The 20,635-nt window shown below is 50.9% G+C and overlaps 1 protein-coding gene across 2 annotated transcripts in view; it reads left to right on the top strand.

The window, feature by feature from the left end:
* MGAT5B (alpha-1,6-mannosylglycoprotein 6-beta-N-acetylglucosaminyltransferase B) overlaps window positions 1–20,635 on the top strand; it is a 67,475-nt gene that overhangs the window by 36,071 nt on the left and 10,769 nt on the right. Inside the window, exons 9-12 of one of the 2 annotated variants that reach the window (XM_043905407.1) lie at window positions 8,557–8,688; window positions 10,021–10,154; window positions 14,420–14,550; window positions 14,979–14,984. In XM_043905407.1, coding sequence (XP_043761342.1) covers window positions 8,557–8,688; window positions 10,021–10,154; window positions 14,420–14,550; window positions 14,979–14,984 — 403 coding nt within the window. The remainder of the gene's footprint in view (window positions 1–8,556; window positions 8,689–10,020; window positions 10,155–14,419; window positions 14,551–14,978; window positions 14,985–20,635) is intronic. The other variant, XM_043905408.1, reaches the window with a different exon arrangement.

Here is a 20,635-nt window from a genome sequence, read left to right as displayed (position 1 = left end):
CCATCCCCTCCCTCTTCTGTTTGTTTTTGGCCACACCACATGGCTTATGGGATCTTAGCTCCCAGACCAGGGATCCAACTGTGCTCCCTGCACTGGAAGTTAGGAGTCCTAACCACTGAACCCCCAGAGAATTCCTGCTTCTCCCTTCTTTTGCCTTCCTTCTCCTTGGGTTCCAAGGAGGCCTTTTAATCTGTGTTGTGGGATCCCATTCAGCACAGCTGGGACACCGCAGAAGGTGGGGGGCCTCTGCTGCTGGGGGCCCAGAGCCTCCCTGGTCCCCAGCCTTCATCCTTCCCAGGGATCCAGGAGAGACGATTCCCTGCTCCTCCCCCTCCAAGCTGCTCTGAGCCTCAAAGAGTGGGAGTCTGTTTCTTGCTAATCAAGTCCCCTAAGTCTTGACTTCATGGATGCAGTGGCCAAGGCGCCTTTTCCAGCTCTGGTCTGGTCCACATTGGGGCTGGGAGGTTGCAAAGGAAGAGCGATTTAAAAGAAATCACGGGTTCTCAAGAAAGGTTCATGCAACCAAGTGGGGTGGGGAGAACTTGGGGGGAGTCAGAGAAGAAAGGAAGAGGAGGGCTGGCTTCTGCAGGCTTTTGAAGGAAGAGTAAGGAGGTGGGATTTGTCCTGGGGGAGAGGAGGAATGCATCCGTATACCTTCAAACCGTAGGAGCCGTGGGTTCTTGTAAAGGAAGGGGGCATTCTGGCCAGGAGAAGGTCTTGTCCCATGGCAGCAGGAGAGGAGGGAGGCAGATGGTGGGATGAACTTCCTGGAGACTGACGTGCCCCCCACGGGAGGGATAAAACTCTGCTGCTCCGGGGTCAGGGCTGGCCTGGGACTTTTCTATTCCTGGTGAAGCTGGCAGAAGACAGAATGGTATGAATAACCCCTAACACTCCTTCCAACTTCCCCGAAATCATCAAAGGGCTCCCGTAAAGAGAAGACTTTTCTTGGAACCAGACTGTTCTTTCCTGGGCTGTTCTGGAATGGACTCAGATCCCTGCATGGTTCATGGCTGGCACCCCAGGGCTGTGTCTTTAACCCACATCCCCCACAGGACTTGTTCCAGTGTGGCTAAGAGCAGGGTCTCACCCCATCTTTGTTTCCTCTATAAGTTGGTTCTCCACAAAGGTTTGTGGAATTGGATAGAACAGTGAGGGGCTCCCCAGGTGGCGTTGGTGGTAAAGAACCTGCCTGCTAAGGCAGGAGATGCAGGAGACGCAGGTTTGGTCCCTGGGTTGGGAAGATCCCCTGGAGGAGGGCATGGCAACCCACTCTAATATTCTTGCCTGGAGAATCCCACGGACAGAGGAGCCTGGCCGGCTATGGTCCATAGGGTCGCAAAGAGTCAGACATGACTGAGGCGGCTTAGCACACAGCATGCATAGAACAGCGAGAGCGCCTAGGACGTGAGAATCCCCAGAAAAACTGAAAACCAACATCCCAATGACAGGCCCCACCCGAGAGCCAAGAGGCGGCCTCTCTGGGACCGGCCTGGCCATCAGGAGCCAGAATAGATCCAAACCTGCACCTGGGCCTAAGAGCCACCTTCACGGAAAGCCTGGCTTGGCGAGAGGAGCCTGGATTCCTGCTCAGCACTCACGCGCATGGTTACATAAATGGGAAGGAGGCAGGGGACAGCCAGAGGGATGCGTTCCTGGCACCGCAGCCCCCGGGGGAGCTGGAGGAATGAGTCTGTGGTTTCATCCACTTCTCCTGGGAGTGGCAGCCCTATTCTTAGCCCTGAGTTTGCTTACTAGGAAGGAACGCTGGGGAAGAAAGTGTTGGCTTTGGACCACAGGCCCGATGTAGGCCGCCCAGTTCCCTTTCAGCATCCTCCTGCTTGTACTTCCTTTGGGCTTTGGCTGAGGCGTGGCTGGAGTCAGCTCTGATCTGCTTTTCCTTTGAATTCCTGCTTCCTCTGAGCCCTGACTCCAATGGGGACCTGGCCATTCTCTTTAGCTGTGATCCCTGACCCTCCGAGGGCACTGTCTTGTCAGGAGACAGAAGCTGTGGGTGGACCCATCATGAGGGCATCATAAGGCTACTTTTGTCGCGCTCAGGAAGGTCAGCTCACGCTGGGCAAGAGAGGAAACCTGGCAGGAGAATTTAATTCCTTCCTCGTTAGTGATGCTAACCAGCCTTCTACAGCAGCTCGTTAGATGCCCAGTTAACTTTCTGCGTTTGCTTCTTTGTGTTCCTTGTGTTCTGGGGAGGAGGCGGCAGGTGCTTTAACAATGGACCTTGGGAGAGAGACAAGGTCAATGCCATAGTGCTCGGGGGATGGGCACCCGATGGCATCAGAGGGCTAGCGGACCCCGGAGGAGACAGGGGTCCTGGGTTGCCCAGCCAGGTGCTCCGAGTAATGAGATGGATCCAGGGAAGCTGAAGTTCCCCTGTTCTCTTAGCTCTTGAAGGCAAAGATCTTTGAGCACTTTGTAAGGATGCTTTTTAATTAGGTCCTTCCCACACAGAGAAGACAGAGAGAATAGTCTGTTCCAGAATTTGAGCGCTACCTGGAGAGCTTATTTCCAGCCACAGACCAAGCACAGGGAGACATAAACCCAAAGAGTTTTTAGCCTTGGAGGGGCCGTGGAGATTTGTCCTGGTCACAGAATGGGAGCACACAGGAGCCCTTCTACGTCTGTGCAAGGCAGCCCAGCAAATTCGTGCTGGAGCTCACACCCAGGGATCCTCTTCACTGTTAGAACTTGGCACTTTTTTCTTTTTTGGTACATGGGAAGAAACAATATAAATTCAAAACTTACAGATAAAGGTTAGCTCTATCCCTCATCTCTTTTAAACATTTATATGCATAGAACTCAGCATTTTGATTCCTAGCTGAGAGTTGTTGTTGTTGTTTTTTTCTCCTATTGGGCATGGGTTGTATTTTTTCTTCTCCACCTTCTTGTAACCTACCTTTGGATCTTTTATCTTTTTAAAAATATTTATTTATTTGACTGCACTGGGTCTTCGTTTCACTTGGACTGTCTGATTTTTGTTGGGGCATGTGGGTTCTAGTCCCCTGACCAGGGATTAAGCCCAGTGCCCTGCATTGGGAGCACAGAGTCTCTGCACCACTGGGGAAGTCCCACCATCTTTTGATCTTTTGGCCAAGAGTGGCTAATACATCTTGCTCTGCCTATTTGCTGACCCTCTCCATTGTTGTGGGGGAGGGTGCTTCCCTGGTGTCTCAGTTGGTAAAGAATCTACCTGCAATGCAGGCGACATGGGTTTGATTCCTGGGTCAGGAAGATACCCTGGAAAAGGAAATGACAACCCACTCCAGTACTCTTGCCTGGGAAATCCCATGGACAGAGGAGCCTGGCTGGCTATAGTCCATGGGGTTGCCAAGAATTGAAAATGACTGAGCGACTAACATTTACTTCCATTGTAGGGGGCCCTGTAGAAGATGGGGTAGGGGTGCCTCTGGGAGAGATAGTGCTGGGTATGTGTTTGTGGGGCTGTACATGGACATTGTGTGAACAATCTGATTTGGGGTTTTTAGAAAAATTTTTGTAACATACATATAAAGTTTACCCATCTTAACCACGTGCAGTTCAGTGACATTAGATACATTCACACAGTTGTACAACCGTCACCACCATCCACCTCCAAAGCTCTTTCATCTTCCCAGACTGCAATTGTCCCCATGAAACCCAGACTCCCCATCACCACCCCCCCCCCCCAGGTTAGCTTTCATGGGTGGATTAGCCTGGGTTGGGAACACGGACCAGATGACTGGGTGACCGATACAAGGACCATGTCCCTAGATCACCCCTCCCCCATCCCCTTCGTCTGCATTGAGACTCCCACTCAGGCGGCCTGAGAACACTTAGAAATTCATTCCAACTGCCCAGATTGGCAATTCCACGGAAACTTCCCAAGTGCTGGGGGTGGCCGTGGGCGGGAGGACAGGGGCTGCTAGGTGGGTGCGTCTGAAGCCCCTTCGTGCTGAGATGCTGCTTGTCCCCATCTCAACAGTGCCGTGGGGGTGGGGAGGCTTCCCGAGCCCCTCCTGACGCAGCTCTGGGTAAGAGTCGGAAGAGAAATGAACTTAATGTTGGAATTACGGGACCGTCTGGACAGAGGACTTTTAAGGAGTCAGCGTGTAAGGTGGAATTGTACAACTGAGCCTCCCTGGGCACCTTTGGCTGAAGGTTGTCAGGAGAGTGTTTTTCAATTCATGTTGCTGCTCCAACCAACCACTTAGCATAAAATTGCCCATAAAAGTGAATTTAAATTACAAGTGATAAAACCATAGCCCCCTCTCCCCTCGACTGACCCTCTCAGCTCTTCTCTGGATGAGCTCAGATGCCTCCTGATGAGAGTAATGAGGAAACTGCAGACGCATCTCCAATGCAGTCACTGTAAACTGAAAATCTTTGTTTTCTGTGGCTGCGGGGATGGTGGGGCTCCTCGTTAACTCCCCCTGGGAAGGGGACCTGCTGTCTCTGGGCTGATTTGTCTCTCCTCCTCTTCTTCCTGCCATGATGTCCTCTGGGGACCCGTGGGGCCACTTGTGTCCAGTTCAGACCAGGAGGTCTTGATAACCCTTGGAGATGCCTACATGAGCCCTGGGCTCCTCTTGCTCACCCGCCCCTTCTCTCCTAACATGCTTTTCTTGACCGTATTTTCAACCTTTAAACCAGTTCTTCCTGGGGGGTTCACCGGCTTCATTGCTTTGTTAATTCATTCATGAACACGATACTTATTGGGTCAGATCCTGTCCCAGCTCTGTGCTTTCAAAGGTAATCTAGCCCTGCCCTGGGGGGAGGGGTGCCCAAGTGAGGAGGTGACTCAAGGCAGTGCAGAAGGATGGTAGGGAGGACAGTGGGATGCTGGGGTAAGGGTATCAAAGGAGAAGGGCGTCTCACTCTGTTCAGAGGGCCAAGGAAGGCTTCCTGGAGGAGGAAAGTGAAAGTCGCTCAGTCCTGTCCGACTCTTTGCAACCCCATGGACTGTCCATGGAATTCTCCAGGCTGGAATACTAGAGTGGGCAGCCTTTCCCTTCTCCAGGGGATCTTCCCAACCCAGGAATCAAACCAGGGTCTCCCGCATTGCAGGCAGGTTCTTTACCAGCTGAGCTACCAGGGAAGCCCTCCTGGAGGAGGAAGCAAGGTTTGAGTCAAGGAGCAGGAGGTAAGAAGGCTCTGAGAAGGATCAGATGCAACCAGGAGTGACTGACCAGGTTGACACTGTGGAAACATCTCTCCATAAAAGAGTCAGGCAAGACTAGAGGGAGGTGGAAGGGAGAGGAAATGATTTCCAGATTCTAGCTGAAAACGACTGGGGCCTTAGGTGAGGGGTATGTGTATGTTGGGGTGGGAGTCAGGAATTTCCAGACTTGGCAATTCAGAAGGTGAAACTGATGATTGAAGTCATAACAATCAGTGGGACTTTCACTCTCCTTGCCTCACTCGATCTTATCAGGAACCTGGTGAGGTAGGCATTTTTTGTCTTTTGCTGATGAAAAAGATGAAATTCCTAGACGCTATGATTCCTCCAAGGTTAGCAACAAAACTGGGACTGGGGCCGATCTCTGCTGGCAGCCCGCAGCTCCAATTTCGGGATGTCGCTGTGGACTGAGGACGCACCGCTGTACTGCCTGGTGCCCGGTGAGTCTGGGGAGAAAGGAGAGCTCGGCCAGTGGGAGCGTGGGGGCTGGAGCCTACTGCCTGGGTCCCAATCCCAGCTCTACTCCTCCCTGGCTCTGTGATCCTGGGTAAATTACTAAACCTGTTTCTTAATCTGTAAAGAGGGGAGCAGGTTAGGAATGGGTCTGATCTCATAGGGTAGCTGTCCAGACGAAAGGTAATGAGTTGAAAGCCTGTAGAATGGAGGCTGTGTTCAGAATGGTAGCCACGAAGTTGAGGGAGATGATGATAGAGGCTCTAGAACATCGGTGTGGAGTCATCCTCCCAGGAGAGGACCATGACTTGTTCATCGGGCCTCCCAGTGGCCCTGTGTCTGGGGCTGGGGCTGGGGCTGGGGCCAGGGGTGTGGCTGGGGCCCATGACTTTGTGGTACCACTCATGGCTACAGAGGGACAACACGTTGCCTGGTAACCAGCCAGAAAGGCAGTGTGGGGAAATCATGTGACTGGTGCAGGTAGCAGCAACTAGACCCACCTACGGGTTATATTTTCAGAATCGTCTTCATTTTTCCCAGACCCAGATTCCATGAGGGAGGAGCAGCCACCCCCTCCCTCACTTCTGCAAGAGGCGTCATCACTTTGTCTTTCTATTTGTGGTTCTCAATGGAGTGGAGGCAGTGGGGAGGGGGACCAGGGTCTGTCCTCAACCCAGAGCTTCTATAACCCAGGACAACAATGATGCTCCATCTGACTGGAGGAGTGTGGGGGTGTGTGTGTGAGAGACAGCCATCCTTGAAAGAAAACAGGATCCCACAGAGTAGAATATAAAACCTGCTTGACACTTAAAAAATACCACCAGATATTTCATAAAGTCTCCAGGTTATGGGCGCTGCTTCCTGTGATAGCTCCAGACCTCTGAGGTCTAGGCTTTCTGAGGACTTCAACAAAAAAGCTGAAGTATTTCTTCTTTGCTTTCTGAGTATTTCAACAAAAAAGCAGAAGAGGCGGGCCCTGCCTTAGAAGTCCTGGCTTTGAGAATCCTGCCTATGGTCATCTGGTTGGATAGAGGGATCACTGGAGATTGGATGGGTGGGGAGTGGGGGAGCTTTGCCTGTTTTAAGTTTAAAGATAAGAAACTACTGTGCAAAATAGTTGAGTATTATCTATTAAATTTAACAATTACTCCTAGATAAATACTTGAGAGCTTCAGAATTTTTATTTCTGATTATATATCCCCCAAAATTCTTGCACATGTACATCAGGAGGTGTATGTATAAGGATATTTATATCAACAATGGGCAACAGGAGCAAAAATCAGAAAACAATCCATATGCCTTTCCACTGAATGAATAAACTATGGCATATTCACACACACACACAAGAGAAATGGGGAGAAAATGGTTATAAGATTTTTGCACTCCAGTATTCTTGCCTGGAGAATTCCATGGACAGAGGAGCCTGGTGGGCTGCAGTCCGTGGGGTCGCAAAGAGTCGGACATGACTGAGCAACTAACAGACACACACAGTGCCCACTTAGCAGCAAAGGTTCTCACACTTGGGGCGCTGGTGTGGGGAAGCTGAGTGAGGCTGGGGTGCACTGGCTGGTGGGGAGCGGTACAGAGAAACCCCCCTCTGTCTTGTTGCCCTTCTCTGCTGGCACAGGCCAACCCCTGACACCTTGATCCTCGTCTCCCAAAGCTCCCCTTGACATCGTTCCATCATGGCTTTGTCATCAGGTTGTCATAAACGTCGCTGAAAAGGCTGCGCTAGGGCAGTTTGCTCTGGGGGACGGTGCATCCAGAGCCTCTGTTGGTGTGCTGCTGAGTGTGAGCAGGAGAGTGCAGAGGCGTCCAGGTGCCACTGTTCCGCCTGCTTTAATTGTCTCAAGGAGCTCGAGATGTGACCCAGGGAACAGATGATAATCGTGGCCCTTTTGCCGGGTGGATCCCTGCAGGGACTCACTGGGAGGGGGCTCTCACGGATGCCTTCCAGCATCTGGACCATGAACCCAAGGGAGGCAGGAATCAGCAGGATGTGAGAGGTTGCTGGGGGCCCCCCCGAAAAGGAGGGCTTCCCTGGGGGCCGACACTACTCCCTGCCAGGCTCAGCCACTCAGTACAGACTTACTGAGTCACTGATCTAAAAACCCCATCATCCTTGTAGGGGGTGTGTAGGCAGGCTTAGCAGGGGCTCCTGGAGGGTGGGCAGGGGTGAGCAGGACAAAGTTCATGCTGGCACTGTGGGGGCCGGGCAGGGGCCTCTAAGCCTGTCTACAGGGAGGTGGACCTGGGAGAAGGGAGGCCATGTCCTCCAGGCTCCAGTGTGATGACCCAGAGACTCTGAACTGAGTTACCAGAGGCAGCCCTGTCCCAGAGGAAATCGTGCAACTAAGTGACCCAGCAGGCAGGGTCCCCCAGTGGGCCAGGGCTGGGCTTCTCCGTGGCCAGGAACCAGTCAGCAGAGCAGGATTGTATCTTCTGGGACTTGGGGTTGGGGGCCCTTCAGCTCCAAACAAATGCTGAAGCTGCGCTGAGGGTCTCGACTGGTGTTCATGGTACTTTGTGAGTGTCCACACCCCCTCTGGGTGGACACAGCTCTGTGGGGATCAGGTTTGTACAAATGAACAGAAGGTTCCCTTCATTCTGGCATGTAGCCCAGGCCAGGCGCAGGCTTGGCAAGGTAGCCCAGGCCGGATCTCCGTTCCATTTGCCCCTCGTTGGAGGCTCTTGTGCAGTGAAAAACCTGTGCAACTGTACATGGCGGCCCTGTTGGCTTCCTCTACAAGAGTCAGCCAGGATTCATGCACAGACCTTACTTTCCTTTACAGTGTCCCCACCTCCCCATTTTATTCTGGGCTGTAGGAACCAGGGTGAGGTCCAGATCCCCCAAACACAAGGCTGGATGGGAAAGTGGGTCTGTGGGTCCCTCTTAGGGCTCAGACTCTGAAGGGTTCTTCTCTCAGTAACTTAGGGGTGCCGCCAGGCCGGGGGAACTGCCCGCTCACCATGCCCCTGCCGTTCGACCTCATCTACACCGACTACCACGGCTTGCAGCAGATGAGGCAGCACATGGGACTCTCCTTCAGGAAGTACCGGTGAGAGGGCAGCGGGAGGGTGGCGACTGCCCACTGTTCCCCAAGGTGGGGTTGCACTGTCCCGGGTTCCAGGGTGGAGCGAAGGCTCACCTCCCATGCCCCCCACCACCTACCTTCCTTCCCGGACAGCTCTGCCTCCTGGCTAGGGCTGACTTGGATGACAATTAATAAACCACAGCCAGGCACTCCAGGGCCTCTCTGCTGCTGGGCAGGCTGGGGGGCGGCGGGCATGAGGTCAGGGCTGACCCCGCTGGAGAGGGCAGAGGAACAGCAGGGAGTGGTGGAGGGAAGATGGCACAGGATCAGGCATGACCCCTGCGTGTGAGGACCTAGCAACGCCCTCCCCACCCCTCCCCCGTCCGGTCCCCTCTTGGGTGGGAGGAAGGCCAATGCCATCGCTCCATCTCTCTGCAGCCAGCAGGATATGGGGTTTAATTTAGCACAGAGAGCCCTGCTATTTATTACGTGTGCTCCAGCCTCATTGACTATCCCACATGATTTTATTAGGAAAAAAAGGGACAGGCAGCGTTATTGCTTTTATTATTAATGCATGTTCTCCGTGCACTCGGGGCCTCCTCCTCCCAACCCTGCCCCTTCTCTGGGGCGGGGAGGAGTGCTAACCGCAGCAGTCCGGACACTGCTGGGTCACCTGGAAGGACTCTGGGTTGGGGAGTGCCTTGGAGGGGCATCTGAGCCTCAGCGGTTTTCTTTAGGTGCCCACTCCTGGGGTGGCCAAGATGCAGGGAGAGGTTCTGGGCTCTGGCCTCAGGGTGGGACAGAGCCCCCATCGGCTGGGAGGCCCACCTGCAGTAGCCATTCTTGCAGAGGAGACTTTGAGGCACGCCGTAGCTGGTTCCCTGGGGCCCTTCTCTTCTGCATCTAAGCCCAGAGAGGCCAGGCACTTCCTGGGGGTGTCAGGCTCCTAAGCAGAGGGGCTGGAGACTCCCTGCCCACGAAAGTGCAAATGGTGCAGGTGAATCCTGGGCAAGGGGGAGGGCCCGCATCCAGGAAGGGCCTCCCCTTCTAGTCTCCCTTGGGGCAGCTGTAAAAACTAATAGTTTCTGAGTTAGTGGTCCATGGTTCACACAAGGCTCTGAGATGATTTGGTGGTTGTTATCCCCCTTTGACTGATGGGAAAGCTGACCCAGAGAGGTTAAGGCACTTGCCTGTGTTCACACAGCCAGCTAGTGTCTGAGCCCAAGCCCTGACCACACATTGCATTACCCTGACCAGCCACCTTTGGGTTCCAGAGCCCATGGCTGGGGCCACCCCAGCCCAGGGAGACACCGGGAGATTGGTGACCCGGGTTCCTGGGGGGCGGGGTGGGGGCAGGTGCCGCATTCGGGTCATCGACACCTTTGGAACTGAACCTGCATACAACCATGAAGAATACGCCACGCTGCATGGCTACCGGACCAACTGGGGCTACTGGAACCTCAACCCCAAGCAGTTCATGACCATGTTCCGTGAGTGTCCAGCCACCACACGGGGTGGGGCGGGCTGGGTGGGGCCTCTCCAAGGGGTGGGGAGAAGGCAGGTCCCATTCCTTCCTCTCCTTTCTTTCGGAGCCTGTGTGAGGAGAGGGATGCATCCAGCCATCGGCCTTGGCTAAGAAAGCCTCAATCCCCTCTCAGCAAAGGTGTGAACCACAAAGGAAGCCTCTGGTGGTGTGTGGAGGGGGAGGGGCGGCCTGGGGTGGGGGTGGGGCGGCATGGTGGCCTTTTCAACACCTGGAGGATGCAGCCTTTGTCCTCCTGGACCACAGGTTGCCCTCAGAGAGCAGCTGAGCACAGGGTTTCAGACCAAAGAGGATTCTGTGGCCTTCCAGAGGCATTCCAAAGTGATGGAGACCTAATGAGTGGTGAGGGGCAGCACAGAGAGGCTTTCTAAGCAGCGGAAACAGATGTAGTGAAGATGGACATGGAAAGAACAGAAGGTTCTGGAAATGCAGGTGTTCCAGGAGGCTCCAACACTGGGGATGATGAGAAGTCAGGCCGTGGGTGGGGGCTGGAGCCGCTTCAGGCAAGGGAGGCCATTTGAGCTGAGCTTTCGAGATTTTTTAATGAGGCTTTAAAATGTGTACACACTGACCTCCCCTCTTCCATGCAGCATGCTGAAAATAATTTAACCTTTTCTTGACAACTCGGGGTCAACGCTCTATCTCTCTGGCATGGAGCCTGCCCTGCGGGGCCAGCGGAGCTGTGCAGAGCTGCGTCCCCTGCCAAGTGGCCCCTTGTCCTGTCGCTGTGTGATGTGGTGCTTTTTCTCCTAGTTGGGAGGCTGTCAGCTGTCACTTTTAATCGTTGTTAGGCTATCTGCCTCCCCGGCATCTTGCACACCTAATTGGCGGCTCTTTGAAGGCTGTGGGTCAGAAAGTCAGACAAAGCATCCTCATCAGGATTGTCTCTAAGTTAAGAGTGACTTTGGTTCCAGGCAGGGTCCCGAGGAATTTGCTTATAAGTAAAGTAGCTGATCTTTACTCAGTCCGTCAAGTGACTGCATCCCTTCTGGGTGTTTAGTGACTTCTTTTGTGTTACTCTTCAGGTTCTAGGCTGCATTAGAGGTAGATGAGATTTTTGAATAATACACAAGCTTGATTTGTAGAAGGAAATGGCAACCCACTCCAGTATTCTTGCCTGGAAAATCCCATGGTTAAAGGAGTCTGGCAAACTGCAGTCCATGAGGTCACAAGAGCTGGACACGACTGAGTGACCAAACCACCACTAGTGGCTTGACTGGGAAGGTGGGATGTTTCCTTGGAGCCCAGATGAGGAAACTGAGGCCCAGAGAGGTAGAATGTCCTGTCTGAAGTCACATGGTTTTGTGGGTGCCAGACTCCCTCCCCGGGGCCCATTGCAGGGCTGCATGAGGCTTCTCCATGAGAAGAGTGACTGTCCTAACAGGTCATCTGGTGGCAATGTGCTCCCAGCCGAGAGATTGGAGTGGGATGGGTGGGCAGTGGTGGTGATGCTCTGGACTGTAGAAATAGCGTATGTGACAGCAGAGAGGAAAAACACAGGATCTGGAAGCAGAGAGGTGGCTCTTTAGCAACGATTCCTAAGTTTATATTGGATATGGTAATTTGAGAGTCACTGCATGTTCCTGAGCTAGGAAATGTCATGAAGACTTTTTTGGTTGTTGTTGTTGTCATGCCATGTCGCTTGTGCTTTGCTTGCGGGATCTTAGTTCCCCAACCAGGGCAAACTCCTACTCATCCTCCAAAACCCCATGTCAAATGTCTCTCTCTCTCTCTTTTTTTTTTAATGTCTCTTCTTTTTACCAGCACTTTCACTAATCACCTTATCTATTTCAGGCAGAATGTGTTTATAACTCTTAAACCTAATTCTGTTAAAGCATATATTGAAATATGAGTTATTTGCTTATACATTTATTTCCACTGATAGCTTAGGAAACACTCAAAAAGGAGCCACTGACTGATTTAGCTTTATTTCCCTGGAGCCTATTGAGGTCTTCAGAAAATGTTAATTGATTGAATAAATTAAAGAGAGAGAGAAAGAAACACAGACTTGCCTGTCTTAATGACATCCTAAGTCCAGGAAGGAATTCATGAGCAGACCTCTTTCCAATCTAGCTGGTTGATTTACCCAAAGAGCCACTGGGAGGCTGGCTGCCTCCCCCCACCTTGCCCTGCCCCAGGAGCTCTTTTCCATGGTCCCTGTTATTTTAATTGGTTGCAGTGCTTCCCTGTCCCATGTCTACTAGTTTAGCTAATTTTTCTAAACCTGTCACTTCTCATGGAGTTGGCAAAATGAGATTTTCTTGAAAATGGGAGAAAGTGGTGAGCAGGAGGGAGGCCTGGTTGCAGCCCCAGCTGGAGCCAGAGAGTAAGTACAGAGGCGAGGGTGGGGCTGGGGAGGCAAAGTGAATCAGGGAGAAGAGTCTGTCTGCCCTCCTGGGGCTTCTCCCCGGCCTGGGCAGAGCCTCCTGAGACAGGAGAGCTTCCTGAGCTCTGAGCATCACAGAAACAACTCCTGGCCTCCAGCCCCTCCCTCTCCCCACCCCCACCCCCAAGCCTCTGAAACCCTAGTGTGCGCTTAATCGCTCAGTTGTGCCTGACTCTTTGCGACCCCATGGACAATGGACAGCCTAGCGGGCTACAGTCCATGGGGATTCTCCAGGCAAGAATACTGGAGTGAGTTGCCATGCCCTCCTCCAGGGGATCTCCCCTAACCCAGGGATCAAACCCAGGTCTCCTGCATTTAGGTGGATTCTTTACCATCTGAGCCATCAGGGAAGCCCAAGAATATTGGAGTGGGTAGCCTATCCTTTCTCCAGGGGGTCTTCCCTAGCCAGGGATCAAACTGGGGTTTCGGCATTGCAAGTGGATTATTTACTAGCTGAGCCACCAGGGAAGCCCAGAGAGGAGATAATTTTGTTTTGCAGCCAGCAAAGACTTGTCCTTATAATGGTCAGATTTTCACACTCAAGTATCCATGAGCTTTCTGGATAGAAAACCACCACCTCTTCTAAGATGCACCAGATATTGATTAAGAATTTTGTGGGTATTGAGGGGGTTGGGTAGACATACTATGTTAAATCTACACATTTGAATTAAAATATACATCCCAGGACTCCCCTGGCAGTCCAGGGGTTAAGACTCTGTGCTTCCACCTCAGGGTTCGCGACTTCGATCCCTGGTGGGGGAACCAAGATGCCACATGCCGAGTGGCACGGCCAAAAGAAAAAAAAAAGTATATCCCAATTACAGAAATGCTAAAATGTGTAAAACGTGCATCTGAAATGAAGAAAGGGGGTGTTTGGCCTCAGGGTTGTTCTGGGAAATCAAGGCCATATGGCTGCTGACACCCTATTTCGCGCATGCAACCTCTCCCACCGGGAAGGTAGAGTAGGTGTAATTCGGTTCCATAGGCATTCTGCTCGAGGTCCTTTGCATGAAAGAGGGAGACCGTGGTCCTTGCAGATGGATGGCACCTGTGCCCACTCCTTTAGCCGGCCGCGGCAGACAGAGCTAATCAGTGACATGCCTGGAGCGTGGCAGAGGAACTCGAGCCGCAGCTGAAACGCACATCCTGCCCCTGGTGCTCTGGGTTCTGGGAAGCGAGTCAGGGTGCAAATCCGCGCTTTGCCGGAGACTTAAGCAAGGCGGACAGGCCCGCAAAGGGAGGGCACTCAGATCCCAGAGAAGGCTCCTGGGAGGAGAGGAGGTGACGTGCGAGTGGGGCCCTGAAGCGGAACACGGTTTTCTCATCGTGGAAAAGGGCAGTGGGCGCTTAAGCGAAGGGCAGGGGCAGAAGCTTGCAGGTGTGAACGCGAAGATGGGTCCGCGCATGCGTGAACCAGCCGGCCCAGGCGCTCCCAGGGGCCTGGGACACAGACAGCTCCTGCCCTCTTAGATTCGGACAGTAACACACGAACAAATCACTATGTACTGTCGTGTCTGATCAGTGAGTTCTGGGGCAAAAGATAAAGGAGGGAAAGGAGACGGAGAGGGGCTGGGGTCAGGAAAGACCTCTCAGAAGGGCCCTGTGAGCACAGGTCTGCGTGGAGAGAGAGTGGGGAGGCAGTGAGAGATGCCGCGGAAGGGGGCCGGGGCCCCGACGGATGGATGCTCTCCCCAGCGCCCAACCAAAACCGCACCCCTTACCTCCTAGCCCCCTTCCACTTCCCCGCCAAACGGGTGTCCCCTCCGATGGGGCCAGTCTGGGTAAACCAGGGCATGCCCCTTCCTGACCTCGTGGTCTGGCTGCAGCTCACACCCCGGACAACTCCTTCATGGGCTTCGTGTCCGAGGAGCTTAACGAGACAGAGAAGCAGCTCATCAAAGATGGCAAGGCCAGCAACATGGCGGTGGTGTACGGCAAGGAGGCGAGTATCTGGAAGGTGAGACCCGCCGCCCCCCAGCCCCCAGCACCAACCCTTGGCCCCCAGGAAGCTCCCACCCCCCAGCCCTGGACGGTGGAAACGGCCCCCCTAGTGGTCAAAAAAGAACTGCCATTGGAATACCGCCCTGGGACTCCTGCCTCACTCCCCTCCCTGCCCCCACTCTTTGCAACAAATTCAAAAGGCTTCATCCCCCACCCTCACTGGTATGGATCCACAAACACTAACCCACCAAAGGGGTTTAGGCTACATGTGGGGATTCTGGGGGTGGGAGGCAGGGAAGAAATAAGAGAGGACTAAGGATTGGAACCCCAGCTTCAGGGCAAAGTCCCTCCAAGAAGCACCATCTGTGTGGGACCTTACCGCTCATCTGGCCACTGACCTGTTCTCTCTCTCCTTTTCTCTCTTCCCTCCTGGCAACGAGGCAGCTCCAGGTATGGTGACTGTTTGCCACATGTTCCTTCCACCTCCTGCTGCTCCCCGCTCTCTGCAGGGTCTCCCCAGGGGTGCTCCCAAGTTGGGGTTTCTGGGCTTGGTAGTGCCTGTGGATGGACCAGACCGAGGTGGGAGGAGGGTGATGGGGACATCGGGGTCTCAGGTGGGCTCTCTCTGGGGCCTGGAGGTCAGGCGGCAGCTCGGTGTGGAGCAGGGCAGCTCCTAGGATGGACAGCTGACCTAAGACAGGTGACATGAGGGTAAAGGGTAATAATAAAGATGCCCATCGTGGGAACCGTTGGGCAGCCCCCATGCCCCGTGTCAAGCTGTCACATGACCATCTTAGTTAATGATTCTCACGCTGTATGAATCAGGTCCGGCTGTTGAAGAAAAGCCCCCACTAACCGTAATTGAGACAAGAGGGAAGTGTGTGCTCTTTCCCGCTGACACCCTCTGGAGCTGTCAGTGTTGGGTTGACCCCTGGGGCTCCGCTCCCCTGGGTGACTCACTGCGTTTAGTGTTCATCTGCAGTCTTGCTTCGTGGTTTAAGCTGACCACAGGCGGTGCAGTCATTACATCTGCCCTTCAGCTGGGGATGCGGGGTGGGGGGGGGCGGGTTGGAGGAGGAGGAAGGCCAGGTTTAGCATATCTCCCGAACATTACACACCATATGCGCCATATGGCCTCATGGCTAGGTCTCAGTCCCGTGGCCACAGCCAGGGTTAGGGGACTTTGGAAGTAGCCGTGCTTTAGCCATATGTGCCCAGCTTAGCCCTGGAGTTCTGTGACTGAGGAAGGGGGAGGAATTAAGGGACATCTCATGATCTGTGCCAAGACAACCCTATGAGGTCTCAGCCATGGTTAATACTCATCCAGCCAGAGCTTACTGTTGCCAGGTGCTCACATGTATTTTCTCGCTTGACCATCAACTGTGGGGTTAGTATGACCAACTAGTTAAGTGGGTGGGGTTGGTATTCGAACCCACATCTAACTCCAGAGCCAGGACCCTTAATAGCCTCCTCGGTTATGACGCCTTGGATGGTGGCAGAGAGAAGCTCTGGAGGCTGGACTAAGGGTCCAAGCCCTGTTTGAGACATCAGTGCCCACCGTGGAGTGTGGGGACAGAAGCAAGGGGTCATTTTCATATGATGCCAGACAAGCTGGCTGCCAGGATGCCTGGGGCACTGGGCAAGGGAGTGAGCACAGACGGTGTCTGCTTGTGCCAGAGAACACTGTTTAGAGACTGCCCCAAGAGAATGAGAGGTCATGAGCTCTGGGAAGAGAACGGTTTTATCTCGGGCTCAGGAGATTCTGGGATAGCCAGGAGCAATGCTACACAGCAAGAGACCTCAAAGAAACTGCTTCCAAAAAAGACATCTTTGCTCTGGTCTTTGTGACCAAAGGCAGGCAGAGGCGGCCGGGTGAAGAAAGGAATGGCAGCAGCATTCTGGGACAAATGCCATCCGGAGTTCGGGGGACCGGGTGGCAGAGAGGCGGAGGAGGAAGGAGAAGGTGCGCTTGTCACATCCTTAGGGGAACGGCAGCCGGGATCCGGGAGAGAGTTTTGATGACTTTTGTGTCGAGGAGGTTTGTCTTATCCTGGGTCCCCAGAGCTGGAGGCTAAGGCTTAGATACTGCTGTTTTATGAGAGTCTGTTCCAGGGACCGGGAGTGAGAGGATGGGAGAAAGACTACTTATCCAGGTGCAGGGCAAATCCAGCCTTGCTGCTGGAGGAATCATTCTGGACATCAGAAGTGCCAGGTGGGGGACCTAAGGTCGGCTTTTCAAACTGCAACTCAGCTTTATTTTTTTTTTTTTTCCTCCTTAGGTTTACTGAGGTATAATTGACAAAGAGAAATTGTATGTATTTAAGGTGTACAACATGATGACTCGGTATACATATACATTGTGGAATGAGCACCTCCATCAAGCTAATTACCACATCCATCACCTTGCATACTTTGTGTGTGCGTGGTGAGAACATTTAAGGTTGACTCCCTGGGAAAATTTCAAGTATACAGTACAGTTTGAGTAACTATAGGCACCATGCTGGATGTTAAATCCCTGGACTTATTCATCTTGTAACTGAAAGTTTGTCTGCTTTGACCCCCATGGTCCCGTTTCCCCCAGCCCCTGACACTCACCATTCTACTGTTTCTATGAGATTGACTCTTTTCAATTCAAGAGATGAGCTGAGTGAGATCCTACAGTTTGTCTTTTTCTGAGTCTTAATTAGCCTTTCTAAATGAAGTAGGATAGCCTAGAAACAAGAGAATAAAAGGATATCAGAGGACTTTATATGTACTAAGGGTAACTATTGTTTTGTAAAACTACATTTACACACATAAATACTCACATATGTATGTATGTGTATATATGATTAGGTGAAGAAAAGTTGGTGAACAGCGCATGTGACATGAACCCATTTGTACATGTATGTGTGTGGTTTAAAGAAAATGTACATCTGCTTATCATGCATAAAAGATCTGAGGAAGGCACTTGAGACACTGTTAACAACAGCTGCTCTGGTAATGGGGTCAGGAAGTTGAACAGGGGCTTTGAAGACATTTTATTCACATGTTACATCCTTGATTTGATATTTTTATGGGGGCATGAGTCAATTTATAATAAGTAATCCTTTTTACATTTGGTGTGATGACTGATATTATCTGACTCTGAGTCTACTATTTTATTAGTTGGTTTCTTTTCTCTTTTCTGTTTTAAAAAAATTTATGTATTTATTTATTTTTGGCTGTGTCTTTGTTCCTTCGCAAGGGCTTTCTCTGGTTACAGCAGGCAGGCTTGGTTGCCCTGGGGCATGTGGAATTTTCCTGGACCAGGGATCGAACTGTGTCTCCTGCTTTGGCAGGCAGATTCTTAACCACTGAACCACCAGGGAAGTCCTCTTTTTCTTTTTCTCAGCTGTTTCATGTTTTCCCCCCTTACTTCTTATCTTCTTTCACATTGATATATTTTTAAAAATCCAGCTTCCTTTAGCTAACTATGTTCTTATATTCTTTTGGTTCTGGTTTTCTTAATGTTTTTGTATTCTTTCAGTTCAGTTCAGTTCAGTCGCTCAGTCGTGTCCAACTCTTTGCGACCCCATGAATCGCAGCACGCCAGGCCTCCCTGTCCATCACCAGCTCCAGGAGTTTACTCAAACTCATGCCCATCGAGTCGGTGATGCCATCCAGCCATCTCATCCTCTGTCGTCCCCTTCTCCTCCTGCCCCCAATCCCTCCCAGCATCAGGGTCTTTTCCAACGAGTCAACTCTTCGCATGAGGTGGCCAAAGTATTGGAGTTTCAGCTTCAGCATCAGTCCTTCCAATGAACACCCAGGACTGATCTCCTTTGGGATGGACTGGTTGGATCTCCTTGCAGTGCAAGGGACTCTCAAGAGTCTTCTCCAGTGGCTACCGTAAAGGTTATAACATCCATCCTTGACTTATCAAAGCCTAATATAAGTCAATACTGTAAAGCTTTTATGGGGTTGTAAAAGAATCTTTAAATGTTTTATTTCTATTCTCCCCAACTGATATGCTCTTATGGTATTTTAATACTGTCCAAATATTTTATACCACACAATATATTAGTATTATTGTTGTTTTATAAAGTCAGTGTTTATTTACGTTTACCCACATCTATCCTTTTTATTGATTTGTGTTCCTTCCTACGTCACTGAGATTCCATTTAGGATCATTGTCCTTCTCTAGAAGGAAACACCCTAGTCTGGGTTTGCTCTGTTTTTTATTTTTCTAAAAATTTCTTAGTGGTTATGTTCATCATGTACAAATTCTAGCTTGTCCTCTGCCCTCTATCATTTCTGCTGACAAGTCAGTGTGGGTCTTATTGTTCCTTTAAAGGTAATTTGTGTGTGTGTTTCCCTTCGCCTGCTTTTGAGGCTTCTGTTTATTTGGTTTTCAGGAGTTTCACTAAAATAAGCCTCACTGGTTTTTGTTGTTTGTTTGTTTTGTTTCTTATCCTACACGGAGTTTGTAGATCTTCTTGGCTCTGTAGTTTGAACTTTCACTAATTTTAGAAAGTTCTCAGCTACCATTTCTTTAAATATTGCTTCTGCCCCAATGTCTCTCCTTTCTAAAAAAAAATTGGCCAAGCTGCACAGCTTGTGGGATGATAGTTCCCCGACCAGGGATTGAATCCACATTCCCTGCATTGGAAGTCAGAGTCTTAACCATTGGACCGCCAGGGACGTCCCTGTGATCCATTTTGAATTAACTTTTATATACGATATGAAGTATGGATTGAAGTACTTTTTTCCCCTGTCCTTTAAAAACAATTTTTTAAAATTTGTATTTTCTTCCCCTCTCCTTTCCTTTTTTCTTTTTGCATATGGATATCGAGTGATCGTGACCGTTTGTTGAAAAGACTGTCTCTTCCTCCACTGAAATGTCTTTGTGTCTTTGTCAGAAATCAATTGACCCCACATGTGTGGGTCTATTTCTGGACTGTCTGTTCTGTTCTATTGATCTATCTGTCTAACTAGATGCCAGCATCACAGTCTTGATTACTGTAGCTTTGTAATAAGTCTTGAGATCAGATAAGTCTGCCCACTTTCTTCTTTTTCAAAGTTATTTTGTCTGTTCTAGGTCCTTGCATTTCCAAATGAGTTTTAGAATTAGCTTGTCAATTTCTATAAAAATGCCTGCTGGGATGTTGATTGGGATTTCATTGGTTCCTTTTTCTTTTTCTTTTTGAGTTAGGGGTGGTTCTGGAAAGTGAATATGAAAAATCGTAGAAATAACTTGATGTCAAGAATAATGTTCTCTTCCTCCAGAGAGGATTTTCTTTTATTCTTGGTTTAGAACTGAGGCCCTTGCAATCCCAGATTGCCTTTTTTTTTTTTTTTTTGGCTATGCTTAATGGCTTATGGCATCTTCGTTCCCCAATCAAGGATTGAACCTACGCCCCCTGCATTGGAAGATTGGACTCTTAACCACTGGACTGCCAGGGAAGTCCCCTAGATCACCTTAATCAGTGATAGTGATTGAGACCGTTTTTAAAGAATTCAGCCACTGTTAACTGTGCTTCTAGTTCTGGTCTACCCTTTCATCCATGATGTAATTTCTCAGAATTCCAACCCAAAGTGTAGTTTCCATCAACACTCCCTATCTTTAGCAGGCCTTGAACTTGGACTTTCATCTCCCAGGTCTGCTCAGCTGCCTAGATCCTGCCCTTGGAATCAGCGGGTGGGCCCCCGAGGAGGAAAACCAAACCCGACACTAGCCTCAACAGTCTCTTTTTCTCTTTCTCCCAGGTCTTGGCCTCGTAATTTTTCATTCTTTGTTAGACTTTCAGGGCAATCATAGATGTTTTTCCCATCTTTCCTGGTCATTCTCAGAGACAGGGCTGATCTGCATTACTCAATGTGTAAGGCCTTGAGAAAAATTTATGCACTTTGAGTTTCAAAATGTGAATTGTTAATTATTTTAATATTTGTTGATAACATTCTTCAAGAGATGTGGTTTATAAACTAATCCTGGGCTGGAGCTCCTGGTGGTCTGACTTCATGCTGACTGGTAGGACATGGGGAACCATGGGTTCTTTTTCTCTGACCCATTGATCTACTGGGAACCAACATGCCCTGAAAAGAGCTCTAAGTCCCGCCCTGATTCATGATCTTATAGCTAC

The sequence above is a fragment of the Cervus elaphus genome, chromosome 5 (genome assembly GCF_910594005.1).
Source record: "Cervus elaphus chromosome 5, mCerEla1.1, whole genome shotgun sequence".
Taxonomy (NCBI): Eukaryota; Metazoa; Chordata; class Mammalia; order Artiodactyla; family Cervidae; genus Cervus; species Cervus elaphus.
The sequence above is the reverse complement of the archived record's forward strand: the minus strand, read 5'-3'. Positions and strand labels throughout refer to the sequence as shown.